Raw genomic sequence first — 17,323 nt, 5'->3', positions numbered from 1 at the left:
ACTCTAATCTTAATTCCAACCCTTAGGACGTCCACAGACTAACCCATCTTTCCCAGTATAATACAACTTTACTATTTCCTTCGGGCAATACATCCTTCACCACTGAACAAAAATATAAACGCAACATGCAACAATTTCAAAGATTTTACTGAGTTACAGTTCATATAAGGAAACCAGTCAGTACCTGGTGTGACCATTTGCCTCATGCAGCGTTACACCTTCACATAGAGTTGATCAGGCTGTTGATTGTGGCCTGTGGAATGTTTTCATGATATGATATGATATGATATGCCATTTAGCAGATGCTTTTATCCAAAGCGACTTACAGTCATGCGTGCATACATTTTTGTGTATGGGTGGTCCCGGGGATCGAACCCACTACCTTGGCGTTACAAGCGCCGTGCTCTACCAGCTGAGCTACAGAGGACCACTCTTAGAGCAATAGCTAAGTCAAATGAGTGTGACTAGGGCTGTGGCGGTCGTTACATTTTGTCAGATGGTTAATTGTCATGCAAAAGCTGCCGGTCTCACGGTAATTGACCGTTCGTTAAGATTAAAAAACGTTTCGCTTCTCCAGGCCTCCACGCATAGACTACAAGCCGCTGATGCACGCCTTTGGAACATCTACATTTAAAAAAGTATAATAAATAATTGTTATATACACCATCACAATAAATCCATTATTTTATGCAGGTCTAAAGAAACATGATATGAAGAAAATGTATTTCAGAAGAACAGAATGTGAGTTGGCCTACTGTATGTTACCTGGCTATGCTCCATGCAATAGGCTATAGGCTTGTTCATTTAGCTGACAAGATATGCTTAGAATCACATGGCATTATTTTATATTATAAGATTTTTTAGTAAGTAGAATATAATTGAACTTAGCTGAATAAAATAGAAAATATATTCCATTCCGGTGGGAGTGTGCATATGAAGTGACTATGTTGAGCGTAAAAGTGATCATTTGAAACAGGTCCCATACGATAGATAGTTATTTGGCAACTTAAGTTGTCAATGATCAAATCTTAGAATTTCTTAGAAATCAAAACATATATGGGCTGCATGATGTGACTACAGGCTATTGATGATTTGAGAAAGTAAAAAATATATATACAGTGGGGAGAACAAGCATTCGATACACTGCCGATTCCACTCGAGCTGTTGCATATTGGCGGAAACTGGAACACGCTGTCGTACACGTCATTACAGAGCATCCCAAACATGCTCAATGGGTGACATGTCTGGTGAATATGCAGGCCATGGAAAAAACTGGGACAGTTTCAGCTTCCAGGAATTGAGTACAGATCCTTGCGACATGGGGCCGTGCATTATCCTGCTGAAACATGAGGTGATGGCGGTGGATGAATGGCACGACAATGGGCCTCAGGATCTCGTCACATTATGAATAGTATAGCACGTTAGTGTGATGTTATTGGTCCGTTTTAAAGGCCAATCCCAGACCTGAATAGTATAGGGTGCTTCATTATTCGTCCCTTCCAGGGGAACTTTCAATTATTTAGAACAGCCATGGAGTGGTCTTGGAGTCTGGGAATAGTTGGTTATCAATGTAATACCATAACCATCCTTCACCACACTCTCTGGATTTACTCTGCTGGTTGTCCTGCTAACAGATACCAGTCTATATTCATGTCAACTAACAGAACTCTGCTGGTTGTCCTGGTAACAGATACCAGTATATATTCATGTCAACTAACAGAACTCTGCTGGTTGTCCTGGTAACAGATACCAGTCTAACTCTGCTGGTTGTCCTGCTAACAGATAACAGTATATATTCATGTCAACTAACAGAACTCTGCTGGTTGTCCTGGTAACAGATACCAGTCTATCTTTATGTCAACTAACAGAACTCTGCTGGTTGTCCTGGTAACAGATACCAGTATATATTCATGTCAACTAACAGAACTCTGCTGGTTGTCCTGGTAACAGATACCAGTATATATTCATGTCAACTAACAGAACTTTGCTGGTTGTCCTGGTAACAGATACCAGTCTAACTCTGCTGGTTGTCCTGCTAACAGATACCAGTATATATTCATGTCAACTAACAGAACTCTGCTGGTTGTCCTGGTAACAGATACCAGTCTATCTTTATGTCAACTAACAGAACTCTGCTGGTTGTCCTGGTAACAGATACCAGTATATATTCATGTCAACTAACAGAACTCTGCTGGTTGTCCTGGTAACAGATACCAGTATATATTCATGTCAACTAACAGAACTCTGCTGGTTGTCCTGGTAACAGATACCAGTATATATTCATGTCAACTAACAGAACTCTGCTGGTTGTCCTGGTAACAGATACCAGTGGGCAGATCTATTTTATTTGTTCAAACTAAACTACAGCACTTACTTTGATGAGTCAAATCTGCTCCTTTCTTCTCTTCTCCTCCTCTCACAGTTCCACTCAGCCCCGTTGTTTTCCTGCAGTCCACCAGCCGCACAGACAACCTCTTCAGACCCAGCAGTAAGGTGCTACTGGGAGAGGTACGACACTGGGACTCTGGGAGGGCGGAAGGGCTAGCGTTGTCCTGGTAACCATATAGAGGGGACACAGACACATATCATTATGGATGCTAATGTCACTGTTGTCATAAAGTGCTTTACAGAAACCCAGCCCAGACCCCGATAGAGCAAGCTGTATGCTAGACCAGACCAAGCTGTACCATCTGGTGTTCTGATCTGGAGAGACTCTTCTCTGCCTCGTCAGCATCAGGATGTTGTTGAGGCTCCCCAGAGGATCCACGATAGTCACGTCTCTCTCCTGTATGAACGAGAACATCAAACAGATGGTAAACATGTGACCTCAGGGTCTAAAAAGGGCCTAAAATGTCTAGTTTCATCCTGATAAAAAATATAGATATTGTAAAATGTAAAAAGCATGTCAAACATCCTTCCTCCAAATGAAGTTTCTATGTTGTTTTTGGGCTGTCGAGGAATCGCCTAATAATAATATTATAATAATATGCCATTTAGCAGACGCTTTTATCCAAAGCGACTTACAGTCATGTGTGCATTAATTTTTACGTATGGGTGGTCCCGGGGATCAAACCCACTACCCTGGGCGTTACAAGCGCCGTGCTCTACCAATTGAGCTACAGAGGCCCACGATTTGATTGGTCCTCAACTCGCAGCTCAGACACTTGATTCAGGATAAAGTGGAGTCAGCAGGTTTGGAGCTGAAGGATTTGTTGCCATAGAAACGTACAAGGCTAACAGGTAAGCAACCTTCAACGGTTATCCTGAGTTGAATTCAGAATTGACCAAAATCAGCTCACTAACTCCTCTATCCCACTACATAGAGTTAAACATGTTCTGATGGGGTTGATGACCGTTGAACTAAAGTTGTTGGGCATTTAGAAGTTATATTCATCAAGAATCATTGGCTACAACTCTCTCTTATGTGGACTTCTCCTCTGCTTTTAAACTCTTAGATGTGAAGTTCTGGATCCCAGTTACATTTTGTGTACAAAGCGAGGAAAGATATTTACCCGCTGACTTCACAAAATGATTTTCGATGTAAATGGAGTATAAAGTATCAATCATTTAAAAGTCATAAAATGCATGCACCAATCACAGATTGCCCCTTTAACAATCCATACAGTACTGAACAACCTATTCGAGTGCAGAACTTTTTTTAGACAAGTACTCACTGGTGTTAATCAGATATTCTGTCTCCTCCTCTTTCACTCCCAGAACGTCTTCAACCTTCTCTTTTATTGAGATAGCCTCCTCTTCCTCCCAAAAAGGTTCGTCTTTCACTGTAACATCCTCTTCTTCTTTCACAATAACAGCCTCCTCTTCCTCCTTTTTTATTCTGAAAGCATATACCTCCTCTTCTTCCACTGTGACAGCCTCTATCCCCTCTTCCTCTTTCACTCCAAACGGATCTTTCTCTTCTTTCACTAAAACATCCTTCTCTTCTTTCAATGTGATATCCTCCTCCTCTTCTTTCATTCTGAAAGCTTCTACCTCCTCTTCCAGTGTTACAGCCGTTATTCCCTCTTCCACTCCAAAATGCTCCACTTCTTCTTTCAATGTGATAGCCTCCTCTTCCTCCTTTTTCATTCTGAAAGCTTCTTCCTCTCCTTTCACTGTAATATCCTCCTCTTTTACGACAATGTTCATCCCCAGAGCTTCTTTCTCCGTCCAGCAGACCTCCTCTTCTTTAGCAGGAGGAGAGTAGCTTAGTGAGCTCATGGTCGGGGATGTTAGCTAGCTAGCTAGCATTAGCTGGTTAGCATTAACGACTAGCCTAGTGCCGGGCTCAATATCAATCTTAACAAGCTAACACATTTAACATCTAGCAAATGACGTTAAAGTTAAGAAGTTGATACGTAAACATAATTGTGTTTAAAACGCTGAGACTAATATACACAAGAATGAGCTTCAATGTTTCATTTTCATGTTGACTAGCAAGCTATCGAGGTGTATAAGTAGCCGTGTTGCTGTTCTTAGCATCCCGTCCACTAAATTATACGTCACGCAAGAAGCACCTGAATGACTCACGTCGCCATCTGCTGACTGAATTGGGTAACGCAGTTTAACAAAAAAGATTCTGTCAAACAACGTCATAACAAATCATTTCAAAGTAAGGATTTTCCTCACTTCTTATCGGAAGAAACCGGAAACATCCGGTTTTCATGGATACACAGTATCTTCAAGTTAGCTTCCTTATACAATTTTCTTCTATTCAGATTTATTTAAATGTTTACATTTTAGTGATTTAGCAGACGCTCTTATCCAGGGCGACTTACAGGAGCCATTAGGGCAGGGTTTCCCAGATTCGGTGAGTCCATAAATTTTTCATACTGGCGCTTGTAACGCCAGGGTAGTGGGTTTGATTCCCGGGATCATCCATATGTACAATGTATGCATGCATGACTGTAAGTCGCTTTGGATAAAAGCGTCTGCTAATTGCCTTATATTATTATTATTATTGATATACCTCTTTCCACACTGGGAGCAGTGGTAAGGCATCTTCCATGTGTGTGTTACCACATGGTCTTTCCCTAACTGGGTAAATATCTTTCCACACTGGGAGCATTGATAACGTTTCTCTTAGGTGTGGATTCTTTCATGCTCTTTTAGTTGCCTTGACCAGGTCAATTTAAATCCACAGTGGGAGCAGTGGTAAAGCTTCACTCCAAAGTGTATTCTCTGATGTATTTTCAGAGTCCCTAACCGGGTAAAACACTTTACACACTGGGAGCATTGGAAAAGCTTCTCTCCTGAGTGTGTCCTCTCATGTGATTTTAGGCACCATGATGAGGAAAATCTCATTTCACATCGGGAGCAGTGGTTGTGTATTATCTCATGTCTTTTCATGCTCCCTAACTCTGTAAAACTCTTTCCACACTGGGAACAGTGAAAGGTTTTTCTCCTGTGTGTGTCCTATCATGCCTTTTCAGGTTCCCTAACTTGCTAAAACTATTTTTACACTGAGAGCATTGGAAAGGCTTCTTTCCTGTGTGTGTCCTCTCATGTGTTTTCAGGCTCCCTTCCAAGGTAATACCCTTTCCACACTGTGAGCATTGGAATGGCTTTTCTCCAGTGGGTATTCTTTCATGCTCTTTCAGGTAACATACCCACTTAAAACTCTTTCCACAGTGGGAACACTGGTGTGGTCTCACTGGTTTGGGCATCTCTGGTTCCCCTGAAGGACTCTTCCCGATGTGAGAGTGAGAGTCTGCCAAAAGACAAACAGCATATCTAGTTAAACAGAGACCAGGATCATATAAATGTTTACATATTTTTTCATTTTGAGCTGTGAAACATGTTGCTATGTTGTGCACTTAATAAACACGACCCTGAATGAACCCTCCACGTGGTAAAACTGTCTTCCTCTGAGGTTTAATCCAAACTAAAGATCCCTCAATAACCTGAGGTCAGTGTTTTAGATTGTTTAATCCAGATCCAAATGATCCTTCGCTGTCTTTGATTCTGTCCCCTTCATCATTTAGAAAAGAAAATGAAAGCCAAGATTTCACCCAAATGTCATGAAATCAGCCAGGAGTTGGGTTGTAATAATATAGCATATACTGTATGACGTGGCGTCATAGAGAATTTCAGATTAGTCTGTGTAACTCTTTACATTTACATTTTAGTCATTCAGCAGACGCTCTTATCCAGAGCGACTTACAGGAGCCATTAGGGAAGGGTTTCCCAGATTCGGTCCTCGGGACCCCAAAGCACGTGTTGGTTGTTGCCCTAGCAACACTACATTGCATTAGGGTTTAACCTTTTACTGCAGTGGGGCTAAATCAGGGTCACACATTCTTGGTAGTCTTAAACAAATCTGCTTTGAAAACACACCTCACACACATTGTTATGGGCTGTACCATGTCAGATATAGAGTTGAAATGTATTACATTTTGAGTTTGCGTCCCGATATTACACTTCATATACATCACAGAACACTGAAATACTGTATAACAAAACTGTTTAACATAGAAATACCAGATTTTCAGAGTTACATTCGTAAGATTTTATGAATTATGAAATTCTGAAAAATATGAATAACATTCCACCCTTGAGGCCACCAGAGAGCGATTTGGACATTTGACTGCAGGAAAGGGCTACGTGCCCCGCCTCCCTATACCTTATAGCTAAATATTAAGGACCTAATAAAACCATTGAGATTTAAAAAAACAAATGATGTAGAGCTTCAAATCATGTCTTAAGAAATAATAATTTTGCCCTCATGTGATGTCGAGTATTGAGATTGATCAAAGCACTACAGAAAGAGATATTCAGAGACATCGGTTCAGCAACTGCAGAATTTGGGCCACTGTTTAAGATAGAACTCACTGGTGTTCATCAGACCTCCAGTCTCTTCTTCTTCTTCTTCTTCTTCTTCTTCTTCTTCTTCTTCTTCTTCTTCTTCTTCTAATGTAACAGTTATCTCTCCATCCTCTCTAACTCCAAAACCGTCTTCCTCTTCTTTCACTGTGACGGTCATCTCCTCCTCCTCTTTCCCTCCAAAACCACATTGAGAGCAGTGATATGGCTTCTCCCCTGTGTACGTTTTCTCATGTTCTTTTAGGCTCCCCAACTGGGTAAAACTCTTCCCGCAGTGGTGAGCAGTGGTGTGGTCTCGCTGGTTTGGACATCTCTGGCTCTGGTTCCTCTGAGTCTGGTCTCTCTCCTGCCAAAGACAAACAGAGTGTTTATTGAAACAGAGATACCTGAATAAAACACTAATTAAAACACTATTGAACTTCACTGTTGATATGCAAAAAAATTGGCATAAGTGAAGGCTTTGATTTCTGGTCAAACAGATGTAAAAGGGGCCTTAGAAAACATCTACCAGAAATTGTGTGAATTAGAAATGGCCTACATCAACACAATAATGTTGAAGTAAATACCCCTGACAACTGATATCAACACTTAGTTTCTGATGAGTTATTTTACAACTGATATCAACACTTAGTTTCTGATGAATTATTTTACAACTGATATCAACACTTCAATTTAGTTTCTGATGAGTTATTTTACAACTGATATCAACACTTAGTTTCTGATGAGTTATTTTACAACGGATATCAACACTTAGTTTCTGATTAGTTATTTTACAACTAATATCAACACTTAGTTTCTGATGATTTATTTTACAACTGATATCAACACTTAGTTTCTGATGAGTTATTTTAGAACTAATATCAACACTTAGTTTCTGATGAGTTATTTTACAACTGATATCAACACTTAGTTTCTGATGAGTTATTTTACAACGGATATCAACACTTAGTTTCTGATGAGTTATTTTCCTTCTGTAAGTTTCAGAAACATTGCTGTGCTGTACTATACTCTACTGTACCGGTGGGCTGGACTATTGGTACTTAAAACGGGAGGAATGAGACAGAATATCTATCTATTAAACAGTCTGTTCCATACCCACTTTCTCTGCTTACCTCATGTCAAAATAAAAGTCCCCCACAAGTTCTTCCTTTTTTTGTGCACACATGCCATGCTTTTATTTTGACAAGAGCAGCTATACTCACTGGTGTCGTGTTCAGTCTCCTCCTCCTCTCCTTCCTCTTCCTCCTTCACCTTTTATTGAGATAGCATCCTCTTCCTCTCTAAAATGTTCTTCCTCTTCTTTCACTGTAATATCCTCCTCTTCTTTAGCAGGGGAGTAGCTAAGTTCATGGTTGGGGGATGTTAGCTAATTAGTGACTAGCATCAGCGATTAGCATTAGTGCTAGGCTGAGTATCAATCTCAACAAATAGAACAATGAAATTAAGTTGAAATTAACTAGTAGATACGTAAACAGAATTGTGTTCAAAACACTCAGATTAATATATCCAAAATGTTCTAAAAGAACTTCAATGTTTCGGTTTTATATTAGCTAGCAAGCAGTAGCTTTGTTGTTGTTGTTGTTGTTGTTGAAGAAGCATCTTCTTCTATGGTATAATGGTGGTCCGCAAACAAACCTTCAGGGTGTTTGCCGCCACCTAATGTGCTGGAGTGTGTGGTCAATCATGGTTTACATGAGCTCTACATTGATATACTGTATACAATAAATATGAATAAATAAATCAATATTTTTACCTTTATTTAAACAGGAAGCCACCATTGAGACCAGGGTCTCTTTCCTGCACATAACATTTATAGACCAAATCTAATAAAAATCGGAAAGTACAAAACAAAGTAAAATACAGTTCAGACAATCCAGAAAAACAGTCACATTCCTCAGCAAATAGTTCCTCAATCAATATTGTAAATTGCCCAAAAGTAAACATTTTAGGTAAAATCTTTATTTTATTTTCAAACAAAACGTTAGTTTTTCATGTATTTTATTAAAGAATAAAATGATATGTAAAAGTACAAAGAGAATCATGTGTTGATCAGAACAGATTTTTAATGAGTGAGTATTTTAAACATAAGGTTACAACAATATCAAGATATGCAGTTGGGTCTATACTGCGCCTACATTGTGTAACGATACATCATGTAGATGTACAGTACCAGTCAATGTATGGACACACCTACTCATTCAAGGGTTTTTCTTTATTTTTACTATTTTATACATTGTTGAATAATGGTGAAGACATCAAAACTATGAAAAAAACACATATGGAATCATGTAGTAACCAAAAAGTGTTAAACAAATCAATATATATTTTATATTTACATTCTTCAAAATGGCCACCCTTTGCCTTGATGACAGCTTGGCATTCTCTCGACCAGCTTCATGAGGAATTATTTTCCAACAGTCTTGAAGGAGTTCCCACATATGCTGAGCACTTGTGGGCTTTGTTTCCTTCACTCTGCGGTCCAACTCATCCCAAACCATCTCAATTGAGGTTCAGGTCGGGTGATTGTGGAGGCCAGGTCATCTGATGCAGCACTCCATCACTCTACTCCATCACTCTACTTCATCACTCTACTTCAGTACGGAAAACACTGGAAAGTCAATACACAAGACACATTCAGAGTCTCTACGGCCTACTGATCCACCATGTATTGGACCTACATCTGTCCTATGTCCTACTGGTCAGTCTACATCTGTCCTATGTCCCACTGTTCAGCAGCCTACATCCTTATCTCCTGTGTGCGTCCTCTCATGTCTTCTCATGTGACCTAACCAGGCAAAACTCTTTTCACATTGGGAGCAGTGGTACGGCTTCTCCCCTGTGTGTATTCTCTCATGCTGTTTCAGGTGACCTAACTGGGTAAAACTCTTTCCACATCGGGAGCAGTGATGAGGCTTCTCTCCTGTGTGTATTCTCTCATGTATTTTCAGGTACCCTAACCAGGCAAAACTCTTTTCACATTGGGAGCAGTGGTAGCACTTCTCCCCTGTGTGTATTCTCTCATGCACTTTCAGGTGTCCTAACTGGGTAAAACTCTTTCCACACTGGGAGCAGTGATGAGGCTTCTCTCCTGTGTGTGTCCTCTCATGTTGTTTCATGTTCCCTAACTGTGAAAAACTCTTTCCACACTGGGAGCATTGGAAAGGTTTATCCAGCTTCTCCCCTGTGTGTATTCTCTCATGCGCTTTCAGGTATTCTTTCCGGTTAAAACTTTTTCCACACTGGGAGCAGTGATGAGGCTTATCTCCTGTGTGTATTCTCTCATGTATTTTTAGGCTCCCTAACTGGGTAAAACTCTTTCTACACTGGGAGCATTTGAAAGGCTTCTCCCCTGTGTGTATTGTCTCATGTCGTTTGAGGTCCCCTAACTGGTTAAAACCCTTTCCACAGTGGGAGCAGCGGTACGTCTTCTCTCGCTTCTCCCCTGTGTGTATTCTCTCATGCTCTTTCAGGTATTCTTTCCGGTTAAAACTCTTTCCACACTGGGAGCAGTGATAAGGCTTTTCCCCTGTGTGTATTCTCACATGCACTTTCAGGTGTCCTAACTGGGTAAAACTCTTTCCACACTGGGAGCAGTGATGAGGCTTATCTCCTGTGTGTGTCCTCTCATGTATTTTCAGGCTCGCTAACAAGGAAAAACTCTTTCCACACTGGGAGCATTGGAAAGGCTTCTCCCCTGTGTGTATTCTCTCATGTCGTTTCAGGTCCCTTAACTGGTTAAAACCTTTTCCACAGTGGGAGCAGTGATGAGGCTTATCTCCTGTGTGTATTGTCTCATGTCGTTTGAGGTCCCCTAACTGGATAAAACCCTTTCCACAGTGGGAGCAGCGGTATGTCTTTTCTCGTTTCTCCCCTGTGTGTATTCTCTCATGTCGTTTCAGGTCCCTTAACTGATTAAAACCTTTTCCACAGTGGGTGCAGTGGAATCGTCTTGCTGGTTTGGACGTCTCTGGTTCCTCTGAATCTGGTCTTTCTCCTGCCAAAGACAGAGCGTTTATTTAAACAGAGACCTGAATGAAACCTCCACAACTCTGCATATTGGTTATTGATTTGGACACGTTAAAACTGTGTTTTGACATTGGGCTATCCCACCTTGCAAAATGTTGTTGAAAAGAAGACTACGCTCGAGGTCCAATCTATGTTCCGTTTTGGTTGAAAGTGAAAGTTGAAGAGATTTCTCAGGTCGTTGTTTCAACGACTTGAAAACAACTTCATTCAACGTACTTGCAGCCTATAAACATTGACGCAGGATAACACATGCGTCTATGAACAATTTTATTAACAATCTTACATCACTCCAGTATTTCTTGACAATATTCAAGTGCTAATTGTCTTTATTCCACTACTGAAGAAGCATGACTCAAATCACCTACTCATATTTCAAACATCCAGCCTGACAAAATATACATTTGTAATTATTCCATGCCTCCTTATTGGAAATGAATTATTGCCAATACATACAGTGGGGAAAAAAAGTATTTAGTCAGCCACCAATTGTGCAAGTTCTCCCACTTAAAAAGATGAGAGAGGCCTGTAATTGTAAATAGGTACACGTCAACTATGACAGACAAAATGAGAAAAAAATCCAGAAAATCACATTGTAGGATTTTTAATGAATTTATTTGCAAATTATGGTGGAAAATAAGTATTTGGTCACCTACAAACAAGCAAGATTTCTGGCTCTCACAGACCACGAAGGTCGAGAGCCGCACTGCTTCTTGACACAATGCTGGCTTAACCCGGAAGCCAGCAGCACCAACGTGTCGGAGGGAACACCGTACTGTTGCGCCCGGCCGGCCACAGGAGGAGCCAGAGCGCAATGGGACAAGGACAAACCCGGGCCGGCCAAACCCTCCCCTGAGCCGGACGACGCTGGGCCAACTGGGCGCCGCATCATGGGTCATCCCGGTTCACGGCCGGCTGGGATCTAACCAGGATCTGTGGTGACGCCTTAGAACGCTGCATGCTTTTGAGCACTACTGAAAAAGTACTATTTACACGTGAAAGACGAAATGCTGCATTTACTACAGGCCTATTGTTTACCTTTGTGTTGGGGACACTTTGATATCTTGATAATATGCAGCTGTTTAAAGGGCAAAATCCACAGATGAAACAATAACAAAACGGTCGACCCTGCCTCTGTTTTGGTAAACAGCTGAGGGATGGGAGAAATGTAACCAGACAGAGCTATGGATGCAAGGACTGACCATCCATGATATCAACATTATTGTTTTAAACATGTTATGAGGCTATATAGTGTTTGTTTACATTTACAATGTTTAAAAGCTTGGATAAAAACAAAACTAGCCTTCCACAAGCTTCCCACAATAAGTTGGGTGAATTTTGGCCCATTCCTCATGACAGAGCTGGTGTAACTGAGTCAGGATTGTAGGCCTCCTTGCTCGCACATGCTTTTTCAGTTCTGCCCACACATTTTCTATAGGATTGAGGTCAGGGCTTTGTGATGGCCACTCCAATACCTTGACTTTGTTGTCCTTAAGCCATTTTGCAACAACTTTGGAAGTATGCTTGGGGTCATTGTCCATTTGGAAGACTCATTTGCGACCAAGCTTTAACTTCCTGACTGATGTCTTGAGATGTTGCTTCAATATATCCACATAATTTTCCTTCCTCATGATGCCATCTATTTTGTGAAGTGCACCAGTCCCTCCTGCAGCAAAGCACCCCCACAGCATGATGCTGCCACCCCCGTGTTTCACGGTTGGGATGGTGTTCTTCGGCTTGCAGGCTCCCCCATTTTCCTCCAAACATAACGATGGTCATTATGGCCAAACAGTTCTGTTTTTGTTTCATCAGACCAGAGGACATTTCTCCAAAAAGTATGATTTTTGTTCCCATGTGCAGTTGCAAACCGTAGTCTGGCTTTTTTATGGCGGTTTTGGAGCAGTGGCTTCTTCCTTGCTGAGCGGCCTTTCAGGTTATGTCGATATAGGACTCGTTTTAAATGTGGATGTAGATACTTTTGTACCTGTTTCCTCCAGCATCTTCACAAGGTCCTTTGCTGTTGTTCTGGGATTGATTTGCAGATTTTGCACCAAAGTATGTTCATCTCTAGGACGGAACGCGTCTCCTTCCTGAGCGGTATGACGGCTGCGTGGTCCCATGGTGTTTATACTTGCGTACTATTGTTTGTACAGATGAATGTTGTACCTTCAGGAGTTTGGAAATTGCTCCCAAGGATGAACCAGACTTGTGGAGATCTACCATTTCTTTTCTGAGGTCTTGGCTGATTTATTTTCATTTTCCCATGATGACAAGCAAAGAGGCACTTAGTTTGAAGGTAGGCCTTGAAATACATCCACAGGTACATCTCCAATTGACTCAAATGATGTCAATTAGCCTATCAGAAGCTTCTAAAGCCATGACATCATTTTCTGGAATTTTCCAAGCTGTTTAAAGGCACAGCCAACTTAGTGTATGTAAACGTCTGACCCACTGGAATTGTGATACAGTGAATTATAAGTGAAATAATCTGTCTGTAAACAAATGTTGGAAAAATTACTTGTGTCACGCAGATGTTCTAACCGTGGAGTGGTTGAAAAACGAGTTTTAATGACTCCAACCTAAGAGTATATATATATATTGGAGTGTATTTAAACTTCCGACTTCAACTGTGTATATATATATATATATATTGGAGTGTATTTAAACTTCCGACTTCAACTGTGTGTGTATATATATATATATATATATATATATATATATATATATATATATATATATATATATATATATACACACACACACACACACACACACACACACACACACACACACACACTACCGGTCAAACATTTTAGAACATTTTCATATACAGTACCAGTCAAAAGTTTTAGAACACCTTCTCATTCAAGGGTTTTTCTTAATTTTTACTATTTTCTACATTGTAGAATAATAGTGAAGACATCAAAACTATGATGAACTATTGCCTTACCTCCATAACTTGCTACATTTGCACACACTGTATATATGTTTTCTGTTGTATTTTTGACTTTATGTTTTGTTTTACCCCATATGTAACTCTGTGTTGTTGTTTTTATCGCACTGCTTTGCTTTATCTTGGCCAGGTCGCAGTTGTAAATGAGAACTTGTTCTCAACTGGCTTACCTGGTTAAATAAAGGTGGAATAAAAAAAAAAAAAAAAAAATGAAATAACACATATGGAATCCTGTATTAACCAAAACAGTGTTAAATCAAAATATATTTGAGATTCTTCAAAGTAGCCACCCTTTGCCTTGATGACAGCTTTGCACACTCTTGGCATTCTTTCATCAGGTATTTCAATGCATTTCAATTAACAGGTGTGCCTTGTTAAAAGTTCATTTGTGGAATTTATTTCCTTCTTAATGAGTTTGAGCCAATCAGTTGTGTTGTGACAAGGTAAGGGGGGATATACAGAAGATAGCCCTATTTGGTAAAATACCAAGTCCATATTATGGCAAGAACAGCTCAAATAAGCAAAGAAAAATGACAAGTCCATCATTACTTTAAGACATGAAGGTCAGTCAATACGGAACATTTCAACAACTTAAAGGAAAATAGAATAATCAGAACAGTTGTCAGTCCAAAACAACAGTCAGAACAAAGCCTCTGTATTCTCTCATGTCATCTCAGGTCCTCTAACACTACACAGCCATTTCAAATCAGAAAAGCTTGATGATGAGTTGGTTAACTGAATAAGTTGTGCTAGAGCAAAAACCAAAACACGCACCCAGCAAACAAATCCACAAACCCAATAAACTATAATACATGCAGTACGGAAAACACTGGAAAGTCAATACACAAGACACATTCAGAGTCTCTACGGCCTACTGACCCACCATGTATTGGACCTACATCTGTCCTATGTCCTACTGTTCAGTATCCTACATCTGTCCTATGTCCATGTTTTGGGATAGTTGTGGGGATGTTTTTCAGAGGCAGTGACTGGGAGACTTGTCAGGATTGAGGGAAAGATGAACGGAGCAAAGTACAGAGAGATCCTTGATGAAAACCTGCTCCTGAGCGCTCATGACCTCAGACTGGTGCGAATGTTCACCTTCCAACAGGACAATGACCCTAAGCACACAGCCAAGACAACACAGGAGTGGCATCGGGACAAGTCTCTGAATGTCCTTGAGTGGCCCAGCCTGAGCCCAGAGTTGAACCTGATCGAACATCTATGGAGAGACCTGAAAATAGCTGTGCAGCGACACTCCCCATCCAACCTGACAGAGCTTGAGAGGATCTGCAGAGAAGAATGGGAGAAACTCCCCAAATACAGGTGTGCCAAGCTTGTAGCGTCATAGCCAAGAAGACTCGAGGCTGTAATCACTGCCAAAGGTACTTCAACAACGTACTGAGTAAAGGGTCTGAATACTTATGTAAATGTGATATTTCAGTATTTTTCTTTATAAATTAGCAAAAACAGTTTGTCATTATGGGGTATTGTGTATAGATTGATGAGGGGAAAAAAAGATCTAATCCATTTTAGAATAAGGCTTTAACGTAACAAAATGTGGAGAAAGTTAAGGGGTCTGAATCCTTTCCTAATGCACTGAGCAGTAAACTAGTGTTCCCCCATGTTGAAGCCAGCATAACGCCATGTTAATGAACATGGATTAGTGACGGACTAGTGGCAGACATGACAAAATGTTTACCATCCAATTTTACTTCAAAGTTAACTGTAATATAGAATAAGTAATTATATCAACCCATATTTTAAGTTGGCATAATATGGACATCGTATGGTAAGCAAAGGTCACTGGATTAATTATATACTAAAAACATATCAAGATCATTTAGATCTTCCTGTGTGTGTATCATGACCGTAAACACATCTTGCTTTGACAATTTAACATTTCCTAAACAGCACCAACGTTAGGCTTCTGCAACCTCTGCAGTCTCACTCTACCCGTGATATCAAAGTAATTTTTATAATTATTTGTAGCTATCGTTTCTGTCGGGAGCATTAGAGAGCATCCGACTCAGTTTCCCTCCCAGAAAACATGCGGTACAGTTAAGTGGTATCTATTCGGTAAGAAAATTCAGGCGGAAACAGAAGGGTGGGTGTCTTGACCACGTTTTGCGAATGACGGATCACTTGACCGCAGTCTTTAAGACGACACATTAGTTCAATAGTTCAACAACTACAGAGTTTGTGCCACTGTTTTTAAAATACTACTTACTGGTGTTAATCAGCTCTCCCGTCTCCTTTTCTTCCTCCAATGTGACAGTAATCTCCCCCTCCTCCTTCACTCCAAAAACTGCATCCTCCTCTTTCACTCTGAAACCTTCTTCCTCTTCTTTCACTGTAACTTCTTCCTCTTCTTTCACTGTAACAGCTTCACTCTCTACTTCTGTTTTAACTGTGACATCCTCCTCTTCTTTCACTGTAACGTCTTTCTCTGTCCAGCAGACCTCTTCTTTAGGAGGAGGAGAGTAGCTTAGTGAGCTCATGGTTGGGGATGTTAGCCAGCTAGTTAGCATTAGCCTCGTGTTACTTAGCCAGATAGCTAATAACGTAAATGTGAAATCAAATGGAGTAACTGCTAAATACACAGACAGTGTGTTTAAAACACTGATGTTAATATACACAAACATGGTCTAAAGAGCTTCAATATTTTGGTTTTATGTTAGCTAGCAAGCTACCAAGGCGGCTGAATTGTTGTTTTTGAAAAAGCCTCCCGTCCCGTCCACTAGAATATACGTCACGCAAGAAGCATCACCTGAAAGACTCAGTAGCTTTCCATTTAAGTTGTCAATGCCAGGAGGTTTGTCATTATTGATCGATAACAATACTTTTTCCACCTCTCCCACACTAACTTTACAAAATTAAAACTTTCAATGCTTTTCTTTCATTATTTGTTTTTTTATGCATGAATACGATGGCTCACTGTTCCTTGTTGGCATTTCCTGCCTAAGTTTGCCCACTTTGCCAATTAAGTAATCATTAAAATAATTGGCAACATCAAATGGTTTGTGATGAATAAGCCATCTGATTCGATGAAAGATGGAGTTGAATGTCATTCTACCCATATTTCAGTTAAAGTGCTCCAAATTTGTTTTCCATCATTCTTTATATCATTGATCTTGGCTTCATAATACAGTTTCTTCTTCTTTTTGTTGAGTTTAGTCACATAATCTCTCAATTTGCAGTAAGTCAACCAGTCAGATGTGCAGCCAGACTTATTAGCCACTCCTTTTGCCCCGTCTCTTTCAACCAGACAGTTTTTCAATTCCTCATCAATCCACGGAGCCTTTACAGTTCTAACAGTCAGTTACCAAACAGGTGCATGTTTATCAATAATTAAAATAAACCCTGTTATAATGAACCCTGTTATGACTTTTCCTTTACAGGGGATCTGCAGTTCAAACAATAACAAAGCGGATACCCCACCACTGTTTTGGTAAAAAGCTGAGGCTGGAGAAATACAACCACTCTCAAATTCACAGAGCTATGGATGCAAGATGATATTTTAAA

At 40.3% G+C, this 17,323-nt stretch overlaps 1 protein-coding gene across 1 annotated transcript; it reads right to left on the bottom strand.

Annotated features, from left to right (window-relative positions):
• Positions 1-2,651: 2,651 nt before the first annotated feature.
• On the bottom strand, positions 2,652-4,442 carry LOC311122249 (uncharacterized protein). The gene is made up of 2 exons (XM_084196638.1): positions 3,675-4,442; positions 2,652-2,785 (listed from the first exon to the last, which is right to left on the bottom strand). The coding sequence occupies exons 1-2, from the start codon at positions 4,219-4,221 to the stop codon at positions 2,667-2,669; spliced, it is 666 nt and encodes a 221-aa protein (XP_084052764.1). The 5' UTR covers positions 4,222-4,442; the 3' UTR covers positions 2,652-2,666.
• Between the last annotated feature and the right edge of the window lie 12,881 nt (positions 4,443-17,323).

Source organism: Coregonus lavaretus (genome assembly GCF_964263955.1).
Source record: "Coregonus lavaretus genome assembly, contig: HAP1_SCAFFOLD_350, whole genome shotgun sequence".
Classification (NCBI taxonomy): Eukaryota; Metazoa; Chordata; class Actinopteri; order Salmoniformes; family Salmonidae; genus Coregonus; species Coregonus lavaretus.
Note: the sequence above shows the minus strand (reverse complement) of the source record. Positions and strands in the feature narration are given on the sequence as shown.